Source organism: Typopeltis vanoorti, chromosome 19 (assembly GCF_054136105.1).
Source record: "Typopeltis vanoorti isolate ZY-2024b chromosome 19, IOZ_Tvanoo_1.0, whole genome shotgun sequence".
Classification (NCBI taxonomy): domain Eukaryota; kingdom Metazoa; phylum Arthropoda; class Arachnida; order Uropygi; family Thelyphonidae; genus Typopeltis; species Typopeltis vanoorti.
Genome location: NC_143567.1, coordinates 5647076 through 5664247, shown reverse-complemented (window position 1 = coordinate 5664247; position 17172 = coordinate 5647076). Strand labels below are relative to the sequence as shown.

Below are 17172 nucleotides of genomic sequence, written 5' to 3'. Positions count from 1 at the left end.
TGAGTATTGGGGTTAAAAACCTCTACCTCCATATGAGAGCAGCTAACTCATCTTTAGTCAAAAGAGACCAGATAAAGGTTCCTCACGTACTGGACAGGAATTGATCTTAGTTTCTTTGAAGTCCACCAGAATCATCAACCTTGTAATTCCATTCAAAAACTGATCAGGTGATGTCACAGGAGTATGGAGCATATGGCATCTCAAATCTATTTCTCTAAGGAGGAGAATATTTGAAATCCTGAATTGGCACAACTAATCTGCTGTCATAAGTAACATCCTCCTATCCTCCTCACAAATACACTATTATTATTATTATTCAGGCCTCCATGGAGTCAAAAGACTCATCATGGGAGGTCCTTCCTAAGAACATAATGTCTGTCAAGACTCATCGAGGGGAGGTCCCCCCCCCTGAGAAACACAAAGTCCATCATACCACTCTTTAAACTCATTAACAGTTCTCGCTCCCACCACTCCATCAGGCAATGCATTCCACGGTTCAACCACCCTCCACACAAAGAAACCACTCCTTACCCTCTTGCTCACAGTTTCCTGACTTCCAGGGATGGCCTCTTGTCATCACTCCTGCCAGCTGTTCAACCAAGCGAAAGAACTCCCCAGTGTCAACCCTGTAACCACCTCTCAACAGTTTAAAAGTCTCAATCATATCACCTCTCCTTCTTCTATCCACCAAACTCTGCAAGTCCACATTCCCTCAGCCGATCCTCATAACTATCCTTGTACAGTCCTGAAACCATCTTTGTCATCCGTCTTTGTATCCTTTCCACAGTTAATTTATCCGCTTCAAATCCTGGGGACCAAATCTGAGAACAATAGTCCAAGTGTGGTCTGATCAGAGACTTATACAACGGAATGATAACCCTCTTATCTGTGCAGGTCAGTGTCCTTCACATAATTGCAACAATCCTCTGTGTTACTTTCACCACCTTTTGCAATATGTCCCCTAAACTTCAGGTTTCTATCAATCATCAACCCCAGATCTCTTGTCTCCCCTACTTCCTCCAGTATAACTCCTCCCATAGAGTATGCAGCATCCCATCGATGTTTCCCAAACCTCAAGACCTTACATTTTGCTGCATTAAACTGACACACCCCCATTCATTTGCCCATCTATCTAGCTTATTTAAATCCTCTTGCAGGGCTACCACATCTGCACTATTACTAATAATCCTTCCCAGCTTTGCATCATCTCCAAACAACTGAATATCCCCTTGCAATCCACTGGCAATGTCATTGATATAAAGGTTAAACAATATAGGTCCCAGTATTGAGCCCTGTGGGACCCCACTTGTAACCCTCTGCCTCCTTGAAACTGCTCCACCATACACAACTCTCTGATACCTATCAGACAGCTAATCCTGAATCCAGTTGACCAAATTGACATCCAGACCCATGTGCTGCAACTTAACTATCAGCTTATCATGTGGCACCCTGTCAAATGCTTTTGCTAAGTCTAAGAAAATTGCAGTATATGCCTTTCCCTCATCTAATGTTCTTGTAACTTTATTATAAAAGGCTAGCATATTGCTAAAACAAGAGCGCCCTTTCACAAATCCATGTTGACTCTCACAGATAACATTACACTCATCTGCCCAATGGTGTATACGGTCCCTCACTACATTCTCCAAGATCTTAACAACTACTGATGACACACAGACTGGCCTATAATTAAACACTTCCAGTCTGTTACCACCCTTATGGAATGTCACTATCTTACCTTCCTTCCATTCCCTGGGCACCTTTGCCGAAGCCAGACTTTCACTGAAAAGCCAGGTTAAAGGCACTGTCAGTTCCCTAGCACATTCTCTCAAAACTCGTGGTGAAATACCATCTAGTCCCAAAGCTTTACTGACATCCAGAGTACTCAGTATCTGAAACACACTCTCCTCCTATACCTTCAACTTCTATTCCTGTCAAGACCTCTTCTGTCAACAAGATCAATAATATAATACAGAAATTCTATCACAGCCATAGGATCATAAATTAAACTAATTTCTGGTATTTGTGTATAGTCATGAACTATCAGTATTCCTATTTACCCAATATCCATTATTTCTCTCTTTGCTTTCTGTTCATCTGTGATATGCCATTCAACCTCTCATCCTCCTTTTCTTCCTGGCCATCCCTTCAGATCCCAACTGAATAACTAGTTTCTCTGAATCAAAACACTCACATGCTTATAGAAAAGCAGCCTCCTGCAAATGTCTATGAAAATTCACTCTACATTCCAAAAGATTGTATTATGTCATTCATTATCACCACCTATCTTCTCAATAACAAATTCTCCTGCAGTAGTGTCTCTCCCCCAATACTCTTAAATCGTTTGCTGTCAAATTCACACTTTCTCAGGTTAGTGATACCAATCATCGCCGTCACTCATCAACTTTCTGCATTTTCATCACCAGTATGTATCATTTTTATTATTTTATTATTTTTTATTATTATATTTTATAATTTTATTATTATTGCACCCTATGTATCATTATCTCCAGTGGCGAATTCTCTATGCTTGCTCCACAAGCTCATTAACTGAGAAAGAATTATTTATTTGTTAATAAATGCATGCGTTTATAAGCATTCCATTTAGGCTTTTATTTTTGTAGGAAGAAGTCTTAAGCTTGCGTGGCAATAATTGAGCTTTGCATCGTGTATCGAAGGCCGATGCTTGCTCGTGAAGTCAAAGCTACCTTGGCCTGCTCGGTTGTAGGAGCTTCCGGGTCCTCGCAGCAGCACTGTGATTTCATGCGCGTGCATAGCTATTTCCACTCCCTTCTTAAACACAGGCCATACGCAGTCAAAGTAGCTCTAGCCAGTAAGCTTCAGCCAGCCTTTATAAGTGTGCGTGTTGCTTGGGAAAATTAAGTTACAACCAACTTTTTATGACGATGTTATTCACCAGTTCATAAAGAAGAACCGTAGGGTTGAATTTGTATTGAAGTAGCAAAATTGAAATATATAAAATATCATTTGTAAAATAAATGTTGTATTTGTATGATTAAATGTACATACATTTCTAAATACATAGTTTTAAATAGTCAGTAATTCATTATTCCGCTAATCAGACTTCAATCACACCTCTCACTCCCTGAATGATAAAAGAGCAAGCGTGAATTTCAAGACCAGCATTCGTCTCTGATTATCTCTCCCGCCCCACCCAATGCTCCTGTTAGAATCTGCACACTCAAGTCATTCAATTAATCTCCATACACTGCTCACAGTATTCCTCAATCCACCAACATTTTCCCTCTCTCAAATATTTTCTTCATTCTTAATCTCATCCTACCATTTTCCCTTACTTTCCTCTCAAAAAGTATTGTTCATTACTGTTATTTTAGGAAATTTCATCACCATGCCGAATTTTTGTTACTACCTCACCGCCTACTGGTAGAAAACAGTATAAAAAAAGTTATATTTGTGGAACGTTAGCTTATCTCCCTCTGAGAAAATGTGTGTACCTTTACCACACCTTAAGAAAATACTACTTTTGCTGGTTGTGTATTATCAACCAGTTCAAAGAGAAAACCAAACTGATATACTTTGGGAAGTTTAAAAATTCTTCAAAATTAGTAAGGTAAGCAACTGTACAGTTTAAAAGCTGAAAAAGAAAAATAAGACCGAAAACTATTACATGGTTCTGCATTTCGAATCTATAACAAGGTTTAAAAAATGCTTACAAGTAGAATCATGCTTTTTTTCCTCTGCTTGATTATGCGTAGTCCTGAAATCACTAACAAAAATCCACAAAGAAAAAACAATACTACAAGAAGCATTAGATCTTACGGTAATTAAAGCTACTTAAACCACCATATGTACATGAGAACGACGCCGGTTTTCCTACAGAAGTAACATCGGACGTTACTCGTGCCTAGATCAATGCCGGTTTTTAACGTGATTTGTACACCTACATGAAACTAGCTCTTCATTATAGTCCGTAGGAAATGCTTAATATTAAAACATGCAAGTAGTTCTGAATACACCGCTGAGTTGCAGCATTGCTTTATCACATCAGCACAACTGTTTCAGCGGACTGTTCGTGCATTCAGTAAACAAGGTTCCCGCACAACGATCGGATTGATACAAATTGGGAAGGAACAGTTCCCTAAATGCGGATACTGTCAGTTACCATTTAATTAGAAACAATTTTACTCAGTGTTATTTATACCAAGGGAATATATATATTGGATAACGTTATTTATACCAAAATAATGAAAAGGAAATAATTGATCAATTATTTCATTTTTACGCGAATATTTTTTTCAAGGACACACAAGACAAATTACCTTTTTTTTACTTTTTTTTTTTAATGCTACAATGAGAAAACTGTTCAAAATCCAGTTTTCCTTTTTTCTCTCTCTCTCTCTTTTAAGCAGCTATCGGAATTTCAAATCAACCATTTGAAATATATATATATATATATATATATATATATTATTTTCATTTCAAAAACACGGATATCTAATGACGTTTCAAATTCACGACTGTGACCTCGAACTTTGGTCGTCACAGGCTCAATGGATTTGTTCTATTTCTCCGCTAACAGCATGAACAAGTTCTCGATTTTTGGCTACAGAAACAAAATAGGAAGCATAACGGTTCTGAAATTTAGCGAGCTAATTGTCATTTAACTTCCATTCTCTCTCTTCACCCCCCATACTATCTGTATTGACTGTATTTGCATTTGAAATTGAGTAAGTATGCTTATAAAAATTATTTTTATAATTTATAAAGTATAGCTAACAACACTATTGTTCATTTTGTCAATACTGTATTTATCATCTGATCGTTCCAGGGGGGGGGGAAGCTGGTCTTGAAATTCCCACTTGCTCTTGTTATCATTCAGGGAGTGAGAGTTGTGATTGAAGTCTGATTAGCGGAATAATGAATTACTGACCATTTAAAACTATATATTTAGAAATTTATGTACATTTAATCATACAAATACAACATTGATTTTACAAATGACATTCTATCTTTTTCAATTTCGCTACTTGAATACAAATTCAACCCTACGGTTCTTCTTTATGAACTGGTGAATAACATCGTCATAAAAAAGTTGGTTGTAACTTAATTTTCCCAAGCAACACGCACACTTGTAAAGGCTGGCTGAAGCTCACTGGCTAGAGCTACTTTGACTGCGTATGGCCTGTGTTTAAGACGACGTGAAGGGAGCGGAAATAGCTATGCGCGCGCATGAAATCACAGTGCAGCAGTGAGGACCTTGCTCCCATAACCGAGCAAGCCAAGCTAGCTTTGACTAGACGAGCAAGCATCGGCCTTCCAACGCAAAGCTCAATTATTGCCGCGCAAGCTTAAGACGTCTTCTGTTTACAAAAATAAAAACCTAAACGGAATGCTTATAAATGCATGCATTTATTAACAAATAAATATTACTTCTTTCTCAAGAAATGAGCTTGCGCAGCAAGCATGGAGAATTCGCCCCTGGATCGTTCCCATGAAACCAATCGGGAACACCGTGTGCAGTAGGTTAACTATAACAAGAGTAATTTGGTAAATAGCAGGGTGAAATACTGTATTATTGAACTCCTGACCAAAACCCCATCGAGGGTAAAGCAGTTAAGAGTCTCTGTAGCCTGCCTGCCGGATAGTATACGGGGGGTGGGGATGGAGAGGTCTGGTAAACACCTAGAACAAAAATGATATTAAAGCAACTGATATAACCATAAGATCAGAAAAAGAACCAACCTTACTTTATGGCAGTGAGATATGGACAATAAAAAAAGCAGATGAAAGAAGAATTGAATCATCCGAAATGAAATTTCTGCGCAGAACTGAAGGAGTCACAATAATGGACAAAATGAAAAGCAGCGAAATCAGAAAAAAACTTGGAATTACAACCTCCCTAAATGAATCAGTTATTTGCTACAGAGAAAAATGGAAAGAACACATACTAAGAATGAATAGAAGCAGAATACCTAAACAAATTCTAAATTACCACCCAAAAGGTACTCGATGCAGAGGAAGACCCTTAAAAAGATGGAAATGAGTCCGGAACAGGCCAGTTGGCCTATAAGCCTGGAAAGGAAGAAGACGAAGATCAGAAAAAGAAAAATAATATTATTTGTGCTTTAATATCATTTTTGTTCTATGTGTTTATCAGAACTTTCCAGACCTCCCCCCCCCCCCCTCGTACACGCAACGAACTGGATACTCTAACTCCCTGGCAGTTAGAGCATGCAACTGGAGTACTCAGTGACGTCAAATGTGAATAACTAACTCCCTGTGTGCGCGAGTCGTGTCTACAAATCCTTTGTCCCTGGTGCATGCCTATTTTACAAATTTTCCTAACATTCTATTAAGATGAAAATTATGGTGTTATTGCAGTTATAAATTCCCATAAAATTATATATATATATATATATATATATATATATATATATATATATATATATATATATATATATATATATATATACACATATTAAAAATAGTTCAGATACAACCACTCTCGGTCGTCATGATATTTCTCTTCTCCAATTAAGTTAAAATTTATGCTTCACAATAACACCTATCCCGTCTTCTTTAAAATTTTCACACATTCATTCATCCATCTGGTATATATATATATATATATATCATGTTGCACAGAAACAAGGCAATTAAAAAAAAAGGGGAGGGGTAGAAACATAAGTAAGCTTTCAAGCTATCATCCAATTGCCGTTACCTGATTTTTCTCGAAAATGATGGAAAGGGTCAAGTAAACTTTTCCAGTACCTACTTGGATGCTTTTAATTATGCTCCACAATATGAATTCCGCTACTATCGATCCACAACACATTATATTCTACCTGGACAAAGCAATGGAAAGGTCTGGAGAGGCTCGTTTTGCTTTCGACATTTCCAGGGAATCTAATCTGGTTTGGCATAGAAACCTCCTTACGAAGCGAATACCTCATTTTGCCTTCCACCCTCAGCAAATGGATCGCCAGTTCCTTCTCTGACTGTTCGCTTCGTAACACTGTGTACTGTTTCCCGTATTCAGATTTCGCCGCCAATGATGAAGTATCCCCCTAAGTACTTTCTGTACATCCACCTACGAAGTTCCTCCTGTACATCAATTATCTTCTGCTACAAATCTTCACTATTCATTCATACTGATGGCATCACACGCCCTTCCTCTTCTTCATTTGACATGAATTTTTATGCAGAGATGGTCCATGCTTCAAACTCTTCCATAACCGATAATTTAAATAATGATTTCCTTGCGATGAAAACAACTTGGTGTCACTACTAACTCAGTCGTACTCTCTTATTTCTCGTAAGATCCTACTTCAATTCGTTTTTTATCCTTGGTTATGCTCAGATTTCTCTTCTACGGCTAACTTGTGTTTCCAGTCTTTCTTGGCACAAATGCACGTTGCATGATAGCCTCAAGTTTCGTGTCCTTTTCCGTTCAAAATTTGCCCAGCCTTGGACTCTATTCTCACCTTTGGGTTCAAGAATCAGAAACGGACCCCAATCTCCAGATGCTCAACAGCTGCCTCTTGTTTATCTAGGGATTTGGATCCGTTGGGGTGAGCTGCATCGGCTGATGCTTTTCCCTGGAATGAGCGTCTCTGCTCAGTGGTAGGGCGAGCCTGTCACTAAGCAGAGACACGGCTGAGTTAAATGATCCTTCAGGTAGCTCATTTGTTGGGCGATCTCATTTGAGGGATTGCCCGAGTTTTTGGAGAAACGATCCCTGCACATAAACAGGCCTAGTCTCTGAAGAGAACCAACCAGTTTGAAACAGCTGTGAGGCCAGTGAAACCTTAAAAACATGCACTAACAAAAGATGAAATCTATGGACGCTTAGGCAGCGCTCATGTCTTAAGTAGTGCAAGCTAAGCAATTTCGATGCTGAGGATTGTATTCTCGTAAGCTCTCAGGTCAATTTTACGAAACTTTCATAGTTTCTACAAACATTCGGCTTTGAAATAATGTCGGATCTAATATCTACTTAGCTTATGTCACTCTCTCTAAAGATGCTTGATGGTATCTAGAAAAGGGCTAACATTTAATAGATGATCCCCTCTCTCTCTCTCTCTCTCACACACACACACATACACACCACTTTCTAAAAGATGTTGCATTTCTGTTTTTATTTTTCTCTAAGCATGTAAAAAATACAGTTCAGCTTTACTTTTACTGAACCAACTTCTCATCCTCCCTGTTCAGACCTACCTCTTTTTCTAGAAGAACTTTCTCAATATACTTTTCCCCAAGGACTGCAACCTGCAGTTATTCAATGAAGACAATAACGGGTAATTAAAAAAAAAAAAATCTTTAACTACAGGGCAATTTTATGTTAACGTTCTATGACCTCTCTCTCGCGGGTTCGTTTGCGTATGTAAAAACCAATGGTATTATGTGAATTTGCGCGTTCTACGGCCGACTTTTCTGAGTTGTGGCCTTAAAAATTTGGATTTTTTTTTTCCTGGAGTTATAAAAAGCGTTACTTAATATTATACCACAGATACATTAGCTTTGCCTAGAATATAAATCATACAGAATTCCACATTTTTCGAACATCAGTCTCATTTAAGAACAGCGTTCGATTTTCAATTTCAAAAACGAACATAATGTCATTTGTCATTTAACGCGTATTCTATGAAGGAGGAAACAATGTCGAAATCCTTCTGAAACAAATGAAATCATTTTATTATATAAAGAGCATTGAAATAATGGTAGGTAGAGAGGACCATTCAAAGATACGTTATCATAAAACGTAGTATCAATGGTATATCCAATCGGCACCTTGGAATGCAAAATCTGAAATCATCTATTGGAGACATTTATCAGCGAATAAAAATATAAGGATGCTTCTTCCCCCCCCCCCCAGAAATAAACACAAAGCAAATACCAGGGGGTAAGTCACACCATCACCTTATTACTATAAAAAGTGATTCCCGATACCATGGAAATAGCATCAAGAGACTAGAGGCAATGATTACAACGGTGTAGCATGAAAAAAATATAGCGGGGTAAAATAATTTCTCAATGAAATAAATAAATCAAACCAGGGCTATGTGAGTGTTTTGCAAAGTTTAGCTGTCGTAGGAAAAGTAGGGGAATTGACTGCTATCTTCATAGCAGTTTTGTCACAAAGCATTTCACTCCACCCTCAAATTGCGTTTAGAGCATATTCTCGTGCAAAATCAATGAACAATATTTACGTGCGATAGATAAATACGTAACAAGGAAGTGATAATATTAAATTGCTAATCAGAACAGCAAAATATATCATGAAAATAAAAATTCTTCACTGACACCAACTGCTTCCCCGCCAATATCGAGATGCGACTGGCCAGAAAGAACTAAAGGTTCCCAAGCAATTTTTCAGAGCGACCTTGGCGTCTCATTAATTTTTGCACTGCGATCATAGGCCAGAAGAAATACCTAAGAGTTCCATTTATTAAGTAGTTACGTTTATACAACCTCTGTCCAAAAAGAAACCGAACTTTTCGAAAATAGAAGAAACTAGTGGCGCCATCTATTGTATCTTTTTGTTGTCGAAAGCGGCAACCTTCATTAGTGTTGTATCAACTGTTTATGACATCTGTTTCATTAGAAGCCGAGTTATAGTGTGTATTGACGAACGGTCGGTTGTCACGATATTCATGCCGTACGCGACGAATTCTCGCTACCAATCGCTTCAAAACTTCGATATAAAACTCAACATTGATCGTTTGGCCAGGCGAAACGAATTCCTTGTGGATAATGTCCTTGGAATCGTAGAAACAAATCAGCATACATTGACTTCTCCAAGCGACTTTTTTTCGGATGCCCTTTATCTGGTGGTCTCCACTCAGCACTCTGGCGCTTTGTTTCGGGCTCATACTCAAAACACCCGTTTCGTCACCAGGAAAAAGATCGTTTCAAGGAAGTTTGAGTCCTTACGAGCAGTTTTAATGAAGTCCTTGCGGTATTCAATTCGATACATTCTTTGGTCGTCGGTCAACTTATGGGGAACAAATCGCGAATTCAATTTACGAAGGCCCAAACTCTCGGTCAAAATGTTGTGCACAGTTGATTTTGGAATCTCCAATTCATCTTCAATCGATCTCACGGACGAATTCGGGGTTTTTTTTTTTTGATGAAATCACGCACTTTTTGGATGTTAACTTCGCTCAGTCCAGTTATTGGACGGCCCGGCTTTTCGTCGTCCTCAAGTGTCTCCCGACCACTTTGAAATCGCTTAAACCACTGGTAAACTTGAGTACGGGATAAGCATTCATCACCGTATGCTTTTTGAAGCATTTGATGCGTTTCAGTAAAACTTTTACCAAGTTTAACACAAAAGTCAATCGCAGCTCTCTGTTTGAAACTCATTTTCCGACCGTTCGTCAAAACACACTATCACTCTTGGCACTATAACTTGGCTTCTAATGAAACAAATATCATAAACAGCTGAGTGACACGACAACACTAATGAAAGTTGCTGCTTTCCACAACCAAAAGATACAACAGGTGGCGCCACTAGTTTTTTCTATTTTCGAAAAGTTCGGTTTCTTTTTGGACAGAGAGTGTATTACTTACTAAGTATTGTGTCCTAAAACCTTAGTCCTTTAAAAAAATAATAATAATACGCAAAAATCGAAGAAAAACAGTAATTTTATTTTATTCTTAAATAACCACAATTACTGGGATGTGCGCGTTTGTAGCGCACTGCGCGCAACTTGGAATCAGACTGAACACCGCCACCTTTATTTTCCTGTTTCGCATTGATTTTCACGCGGTACCTTTTTTTTTTTTATTACCGCAACAGCTGAAAACCCAGCTAAGCAAAGATATAACGCCGGGAATGGAATTGGGATTCGCTGAGCGGATATTTATCTTTGATTGATATCCAAAACTCGGTTCCATGCTGCCAAATTCTGTTTTTAAAGTCTTGTCACAAGACAGCTGAATACGATTTTCTTCTTCTGCAGAAGTAAATTCAGATGGGACCTTAGCTTTGAATGGGTCTTGGATCATTGTCATCTCCATATCTTTGGAAAGTATTTTTGAAACCAGTCCCTATGTTGTGTTAGATGCTCCTTAAAAACTGATTTCAGGAGCTTCTAAAATCTAAAACTTCATTCAATGTAACAAATCGCTGCAACAAGGGAAACAGTATTTTCAACTGTAAAAGTAAACTGTAAACAGTATCTTCATTTATTTTTCTTTTCCATATTCTTATACGATGGTGTGAGGTTTTTCAACACTGCGCGACTCTATACGCCACCTTGTAGGATGTACCTTTTCGTTCTTTAAATTCTAACTATCTGGTAAAATAATCACGTGATACCCTAGCCATGTTAGGATGACTGGTCTCTAAGTGGCGTTTTAGTTTACTTGTTAAAGGTAGGTCCAAAACTTTCAGAAAATACACACTGCGACGGCTCTTCAAATTTCGGTTTCTCTGCAACTTTGCCTATGGCCTGTGGTTCGTTACCCCTTTCATCACTCCTACACTTCTTATTAATGTTCAAAACTCTTTCCACATTTGTGCACAGTGACTAAAAAGCAACAAAATAATACATTGAACTTCGCTAGAACTCGCAGACATATCAAAACACCTTTCAGTTATTTCGATTATTGACAGACTCGGAGCGTCGACAGGTATTTATACAGAAAAATCTAAGAAACAAGAAAGTTCGAGAACCTACTGCTGAAAATACAAATAAACAAAAACATTCTGAACGTCATCTAAAGGAATGTAGCGCGATCTAATGTCGAAACTGCGAACTATCTCGTGCTAATATGACAAAAGTCGTGCATGTTTCCCTCGAAAATTTAAAATATCCTGCGGGGCTCCTCTGAGTTCACTGCGGCGCAAGTTTGGGAACTACTGATTTATACAATCGAATATAAATACCTATAGCAGCTTACAAAAACTGCTAATATTAACTAATTTAAATCGCTAAAATGTAAAGCAACTTTCTGATTTAGCGTTTTAAATTATGCGTAGTTTTTCAGGAATACATATTTCAAAGTATATTACGGTACAATGTGCATACTACATACGCCAAACAGAAAATGTGAAATATCTTACTTTTCTTTACATTAGACAACGAATGTGCTTTGTAAATTCGTTGCCTGGTGGAATTAAGGCCTCTTTGTGGTAATGAGTGTGGCTAACTGACCGATTTGTTTGACACTTCCGCTTTCAACACGGTCAAAGGAATTAAAATAATATGCCAAAATTTAAGCATTTCAATTGCAGTTTTATATAATTTAAATCACATTAAATTATTAATATAATACTGGAGGTATCACGGATTACTAATAATAATATCCACGTACTTTACCTTTTAAAACTACATTATTTTGAGCTAGTCCATTTTCAAACGCAAATCGTGTAATTCTGCTTTACAAGCAGTTGGTATTTGATGCAGTGAACTGGTTGTTTTGCTATTCAATCGCATAGTTAATTATGAAAGTTTTTTTTTTTTTAGCAAACTTCCCTTTCCATTATCATGACATTTTCACAACTGAAATTATCTCAATTGTACTAAATTACGGTATAATTTAACTTATTTATTATTTGCAATAAGTGTTTTCGGAAATTTTCAGAGATATCAATCATGCAATGACAAAACAAATGGCAATTAACTTGAAACTGAAAAAATACACATTTTGCAATCGCGGATGTGACGCTACATGCCGATCCCGTAATAATAATTATTCCGATTGCCATTTGCTAAAGGCATGGAAAATTAAAGCCTTTTGGCTGTTATAAAAAGATTACTTTTAGTAACTATTTATGCACCTACCGAGAGTTCATTTGTGATGAATTCCATTTTCTGACATAGGAATATTATGGTATTGAAAATAATTGTTCTCTCTCTCCTATATACAACACGTTGTGGTTCATTCACAAAAGAGAGCATCGCATTTTCATGTAATAACGGAATCGTTGCCCTAGAAACAGAGAGCTTTCGAATGTTAAACAAATTAACAATCAATTAACACACAAATTAATTCTTTGTACTCCGTATATTTTGGTTTATCAAGAATTTTTTAAGTGAACAGAACGAGCGTAGACGATGAAAACCAAAACCATTTTGGGATAGATATGCCCACGGACACAAGCTTCAAAGCAAATAGAAGATTTGGAATGAAAATAATCTGGTATGGCCTGCACAATCAATGGCTATACAAAAATTGCCGTCTACAAATGTTTATTTTTTGTTTTTGTCCTGAACTATGGCATCCAAGATTTATCTCGATCCGAAAATATGCATAATATGCATATTTGACAAATTCCGTAATGTTTTTGACGTTTTCTCCCCAGTACAAAACTACGCATAAAAGAAAATGGATGTGGATTATTTAACCAATTTTAATGACAAAATAAAACGAAAACGATATAATCAGACCTACACGTTCTAGCTAAGTTCGACAGCTTACATACACGTTACCTAGAGCTTAATTTCTCATTAACTCTAAGATTCTTGTTCCATCACGAACATGTTGAATGCTTCTGTAATATACGGTTCAACTTTTCGACTACAAAAATAAATAAATACATAAAAATAAAATAAACATTGATATCTCAATGTAGCAGATGTTTGTGAATGTCCTTAGCTGGCAAAAGTACTACATTTGCTGTTCAGAGCATCTTCTTCCAAGATTATTTAATCCGAAAGAGCCCATTCAAAGTACCACTGAAACGTTCAGAAAATTTCGTGCGCGGGACACACACACACACACACACACACACACACACACACACACACACACACACACACACACACACACACACACACACACACACACACACACACACACACACACACAAATCATAATAAAAAACAACTGTCATTTCTGTAAACGTAAATTACTAAATGGCAGCTAAATCCTTTCAAGCTCTTAACCTCTGAAAACATGTATCACTAATGAATAAATTAGTGATGCATGTTTTCTGATTTACACGTTTATTATGTGATCATTACTATGTTCAACAACAAAATATATGATTATCCTTTTTAACTCTCTTGGGTAACCATAAAAAGGATTATTACATTTTTACTTATTTGCATATGGCTGCAGACATACTGTATATCATTTTATGTAAATTTTTCGAGCTAAAGATGGTCTGGTTGAAATTAAAACTGGGATGACGTCAATTAATTTCCATTCTATACAAATGTTATGAAATGCACTGTTTATGCTTGTCTCGAATCCTTTTCACATTTGTTTTCCTAACAACGTGAAGAAATAGCGTACATCAGTTTTTATAACGGCCTATTGCTGCTATGGGCGACAATCGCCTCTTTTTTTTTTTTAATCTGTCTAAATATGAAGTATTTTATAGCTTTCTTTATCAAATATTTTTCGCCGTCGACATCACATTCCTGATTTGTATCCTCAGGGCGAGTACAGGATAATATGACAGTACTGAATGAAAAATTCACGTCATTAATAACTTCCTATTGCAGTTTTCCTAATATTAGTTTATCAGTCAGGAGTCCAAGATAAAATTATGGCAAACCACGATGGAGTATTTTTCATGTTTTCGGTAATTCGAGGGACTCTTGACCAGTCCAACTACGAATAATGAAAATTTTAACATCGGTTACTCTATGCGCGCAAGGATTTTTAACATATTTATTTTATTTGGATACATTAATTTTAAGCAGTGTTTCGTTTTTTTCGCCATTTTTTTACGTAACCTACAGAAGTGTTTAAAATAAAACTCATCACTCAAAATGAGTAATGAAACGAGGCTTTAGATGACAACCTGTGGATCAATAATTTAAACATTAGCAATTTCTAAAACGATGAAAATCCAAAGTGCGATAAAATGAACCAAGAGTACTAAAATAATGCAATGATATTACCCACAAAAAAGCAAAAATGTTCATTATAAGAAAAATTTTCATAAATCGAAAAACTATTGCCAGCATTAAAATATTTGAAAACAAACTGTGATAAAAAAAAAAATCTTTGGTGATTAAATTTATCTCACAATTTTACATGATCCAGGTATACTGCCAAAAACTAAAGTTTGCTATTAAGAGTACTGAAACACAGAACGAACTTCAATTCTGTGCAAGCAGCTATGCTTTTTTTTAATTGATTTTTTGAGCCTATTGCAATTTTTTAGTAAATGGAGATAAAAACATAAAGAAAACAGTTCTTCGGACAGTATCATAAATCAAAAATTTTTATACTGAACTTATGGACTTGAAAAAATATCAAGGCAATTTTCCTAGAGATAAGCTGCTGAGTCATAATAAATATTTCAGTTTATTATATGAAATATGTTGCATTACGAATCAAGTTTTTATTTGAACAAAACTTATTTGGCTCTTAAGGGAAGCCGTAATAAAATGTTTTTGTAAGTAATGTCATTTAACATGTTAATAACAACTCTTCAAAATACTATACTTGGCTGAGACAATGACCACGCCTTATTGATTAACCGCTTAAATTTTCATAAATAAAACTTGGTGCTTACAATCTGTTAATTAAAAAAAAAGTACAGTAGTATCAATAGGAGTGACATGCCATATACTCCGATTATGTACCCAAATTTGTCAACAGTTGGATAATATAAGTCTTGCGAAATGAAGGTTAAGGATTTTTGAACTATAAAACTATTCAGTCTTGACACAACGAGCCCTACCTGTCCTTGTTCCCCTTCAGTAACCATGGTGGTCTATCTTAGTAATCTCTGAAATGCCAGAAGATCTAAGCTTTCATGGAAAAGTAGGGGAAAAATAACTTGGTGAAATACTCAAGCAAGCGCCTCAAACTTTTAAGTAACGTTTCTGAACAGATCTCTTTCAACCCCGTGTATCCAGGTACCATTCTGGTGACAGTCTGAATGACGCCCTGTTCGGCGTGCAATAAGCAAGCGCTGTTTACTTCGATTGCAGCACTTCCTACGAGACGCCAGTATTGATTGCTAATAGAACGCATGCTCCTTCAACTGATGCAGAAAGCTGTCTACGCAGAACTTTAAGGCAAAGAACTGTGGGTCAATAGAACCGATTCGAGATACTGTTGTGTTACTCATCTACGTATGTAGGAAGTAGCGACACAAAACTACGAAACAATATTTCTTAAAAAAATATTTTCAATACTTCATCATGAACATCCAGAAAGAAGTATTAAAATCAATCTGCAATGGTGAAGAGAAACGGATAGGAAAGAAAGAAAAAAAAATTACTGTCCTTACGTAGTTTTTTCACGGTTTAGAACTTTATAAAGTTAAAAAAAAAATCCCACTGCATGACCTACGCTGCCCTATCAAATGTCAAAAGACAATTGCAGATATAAACAAAACATGTCATTACTGACTGACAGTAAGAAAACGTTGGTCCACCTTTCACCGAAATAACTTGAATGCATTACATAAAACGTCCTGATAATTTCCGATAGGAAACGTAACAGTTTGTACTGTACTGCTTCCTTAATGAAATATTAAGGTGCACACATGAAAAGGGTGTTTTGGTATCTTTAATTTGGTACATTATATGATCGAATTTCATGACTAAATTGACAAATTCTACTAGTTCATACAGCTAGGTTCACTTATCTCAGACAGACATCATCAGCAGAGGAGCATGCGATGTAAGCAAAGGAGATCCCGCCTCACAAATTGAGAAATGTACCTACAATGTAACACTGCAGAAGTACTGGCGATATCAAAATATAATGCTTACGACTGTTACTTAATAAATAAAAGGCAAGAAGATACGTTCTAGGGATGTGATTAATTTTGCACCATGAATATTAAAAGCACACTGAGGACCCGAGAGGTACTGTGCGCACTAATCACACGTGATTGAACGTTTGTTCAAGTAAGGGGACAGTCATTATTGTCCGAGTTTAATAAAAATTAAAATTTCTGAAAAAAATTCCTGTACGAACTGATGAAGGGAGAAACTGAGAAGGGTGAATTTAACTAGTGTTGCCTGCTTATGCAAATAAATAAAAAAAAAAAAGATTCAATAGCAGGGTTTAGCAATGATATTTTATGAAATATTCCATAACATTATCCCCTTTTGAGAAAATCTTCGATTTATTTTTTCCAACGTGAATTATGCAAGCACTCATTATTATTCAAGGACTGTAGTTTTTCCACACACTCTCTTCGCGTATGGCAACCCTTTTACCAACCAGCACAAAATTATCGTAAACAGCACGAAAACAAGTACAGTC

At 36.6% G+C, this 17172-nt stretch overlaps 1 protein-coding gene across 16 annotated transcripts in view; it reads right to left on the bottom strand.

Moving 5' to 3' along the window:
- Positions 1-17172, bottom strand: part of LOC150095834 (uncharacterized) — a 1527755-nt gene that overhangs the window by 1161651 nt on the left and 348932 nt on the right. For 5 of the 16 annotated variants that reach the window (XM_090409486.1, XM_090409491.1, XM_090409487.1 and 2 more), the window contains exon 1: positions 3693-3918. The exons of 5 other annotated variants lie outside the window; for them this stretch is intronic. In XM_090409486.1, coding sequence (XP_090265612.1) covers positions 3693-3788 — 96 coding nt within the window. In that variant the 5' untranslated portion in view covers positions 3789-3918. Of the gene's footprint in view, positions 1-3692; positions 3919-17172 lie in introns of those variants that run through there. 6 more of the 16 variants (XM_090409498.1, XM_090409500.1, XM_090409499.1 and 3 more) reach the window with 2 other exon arrangements.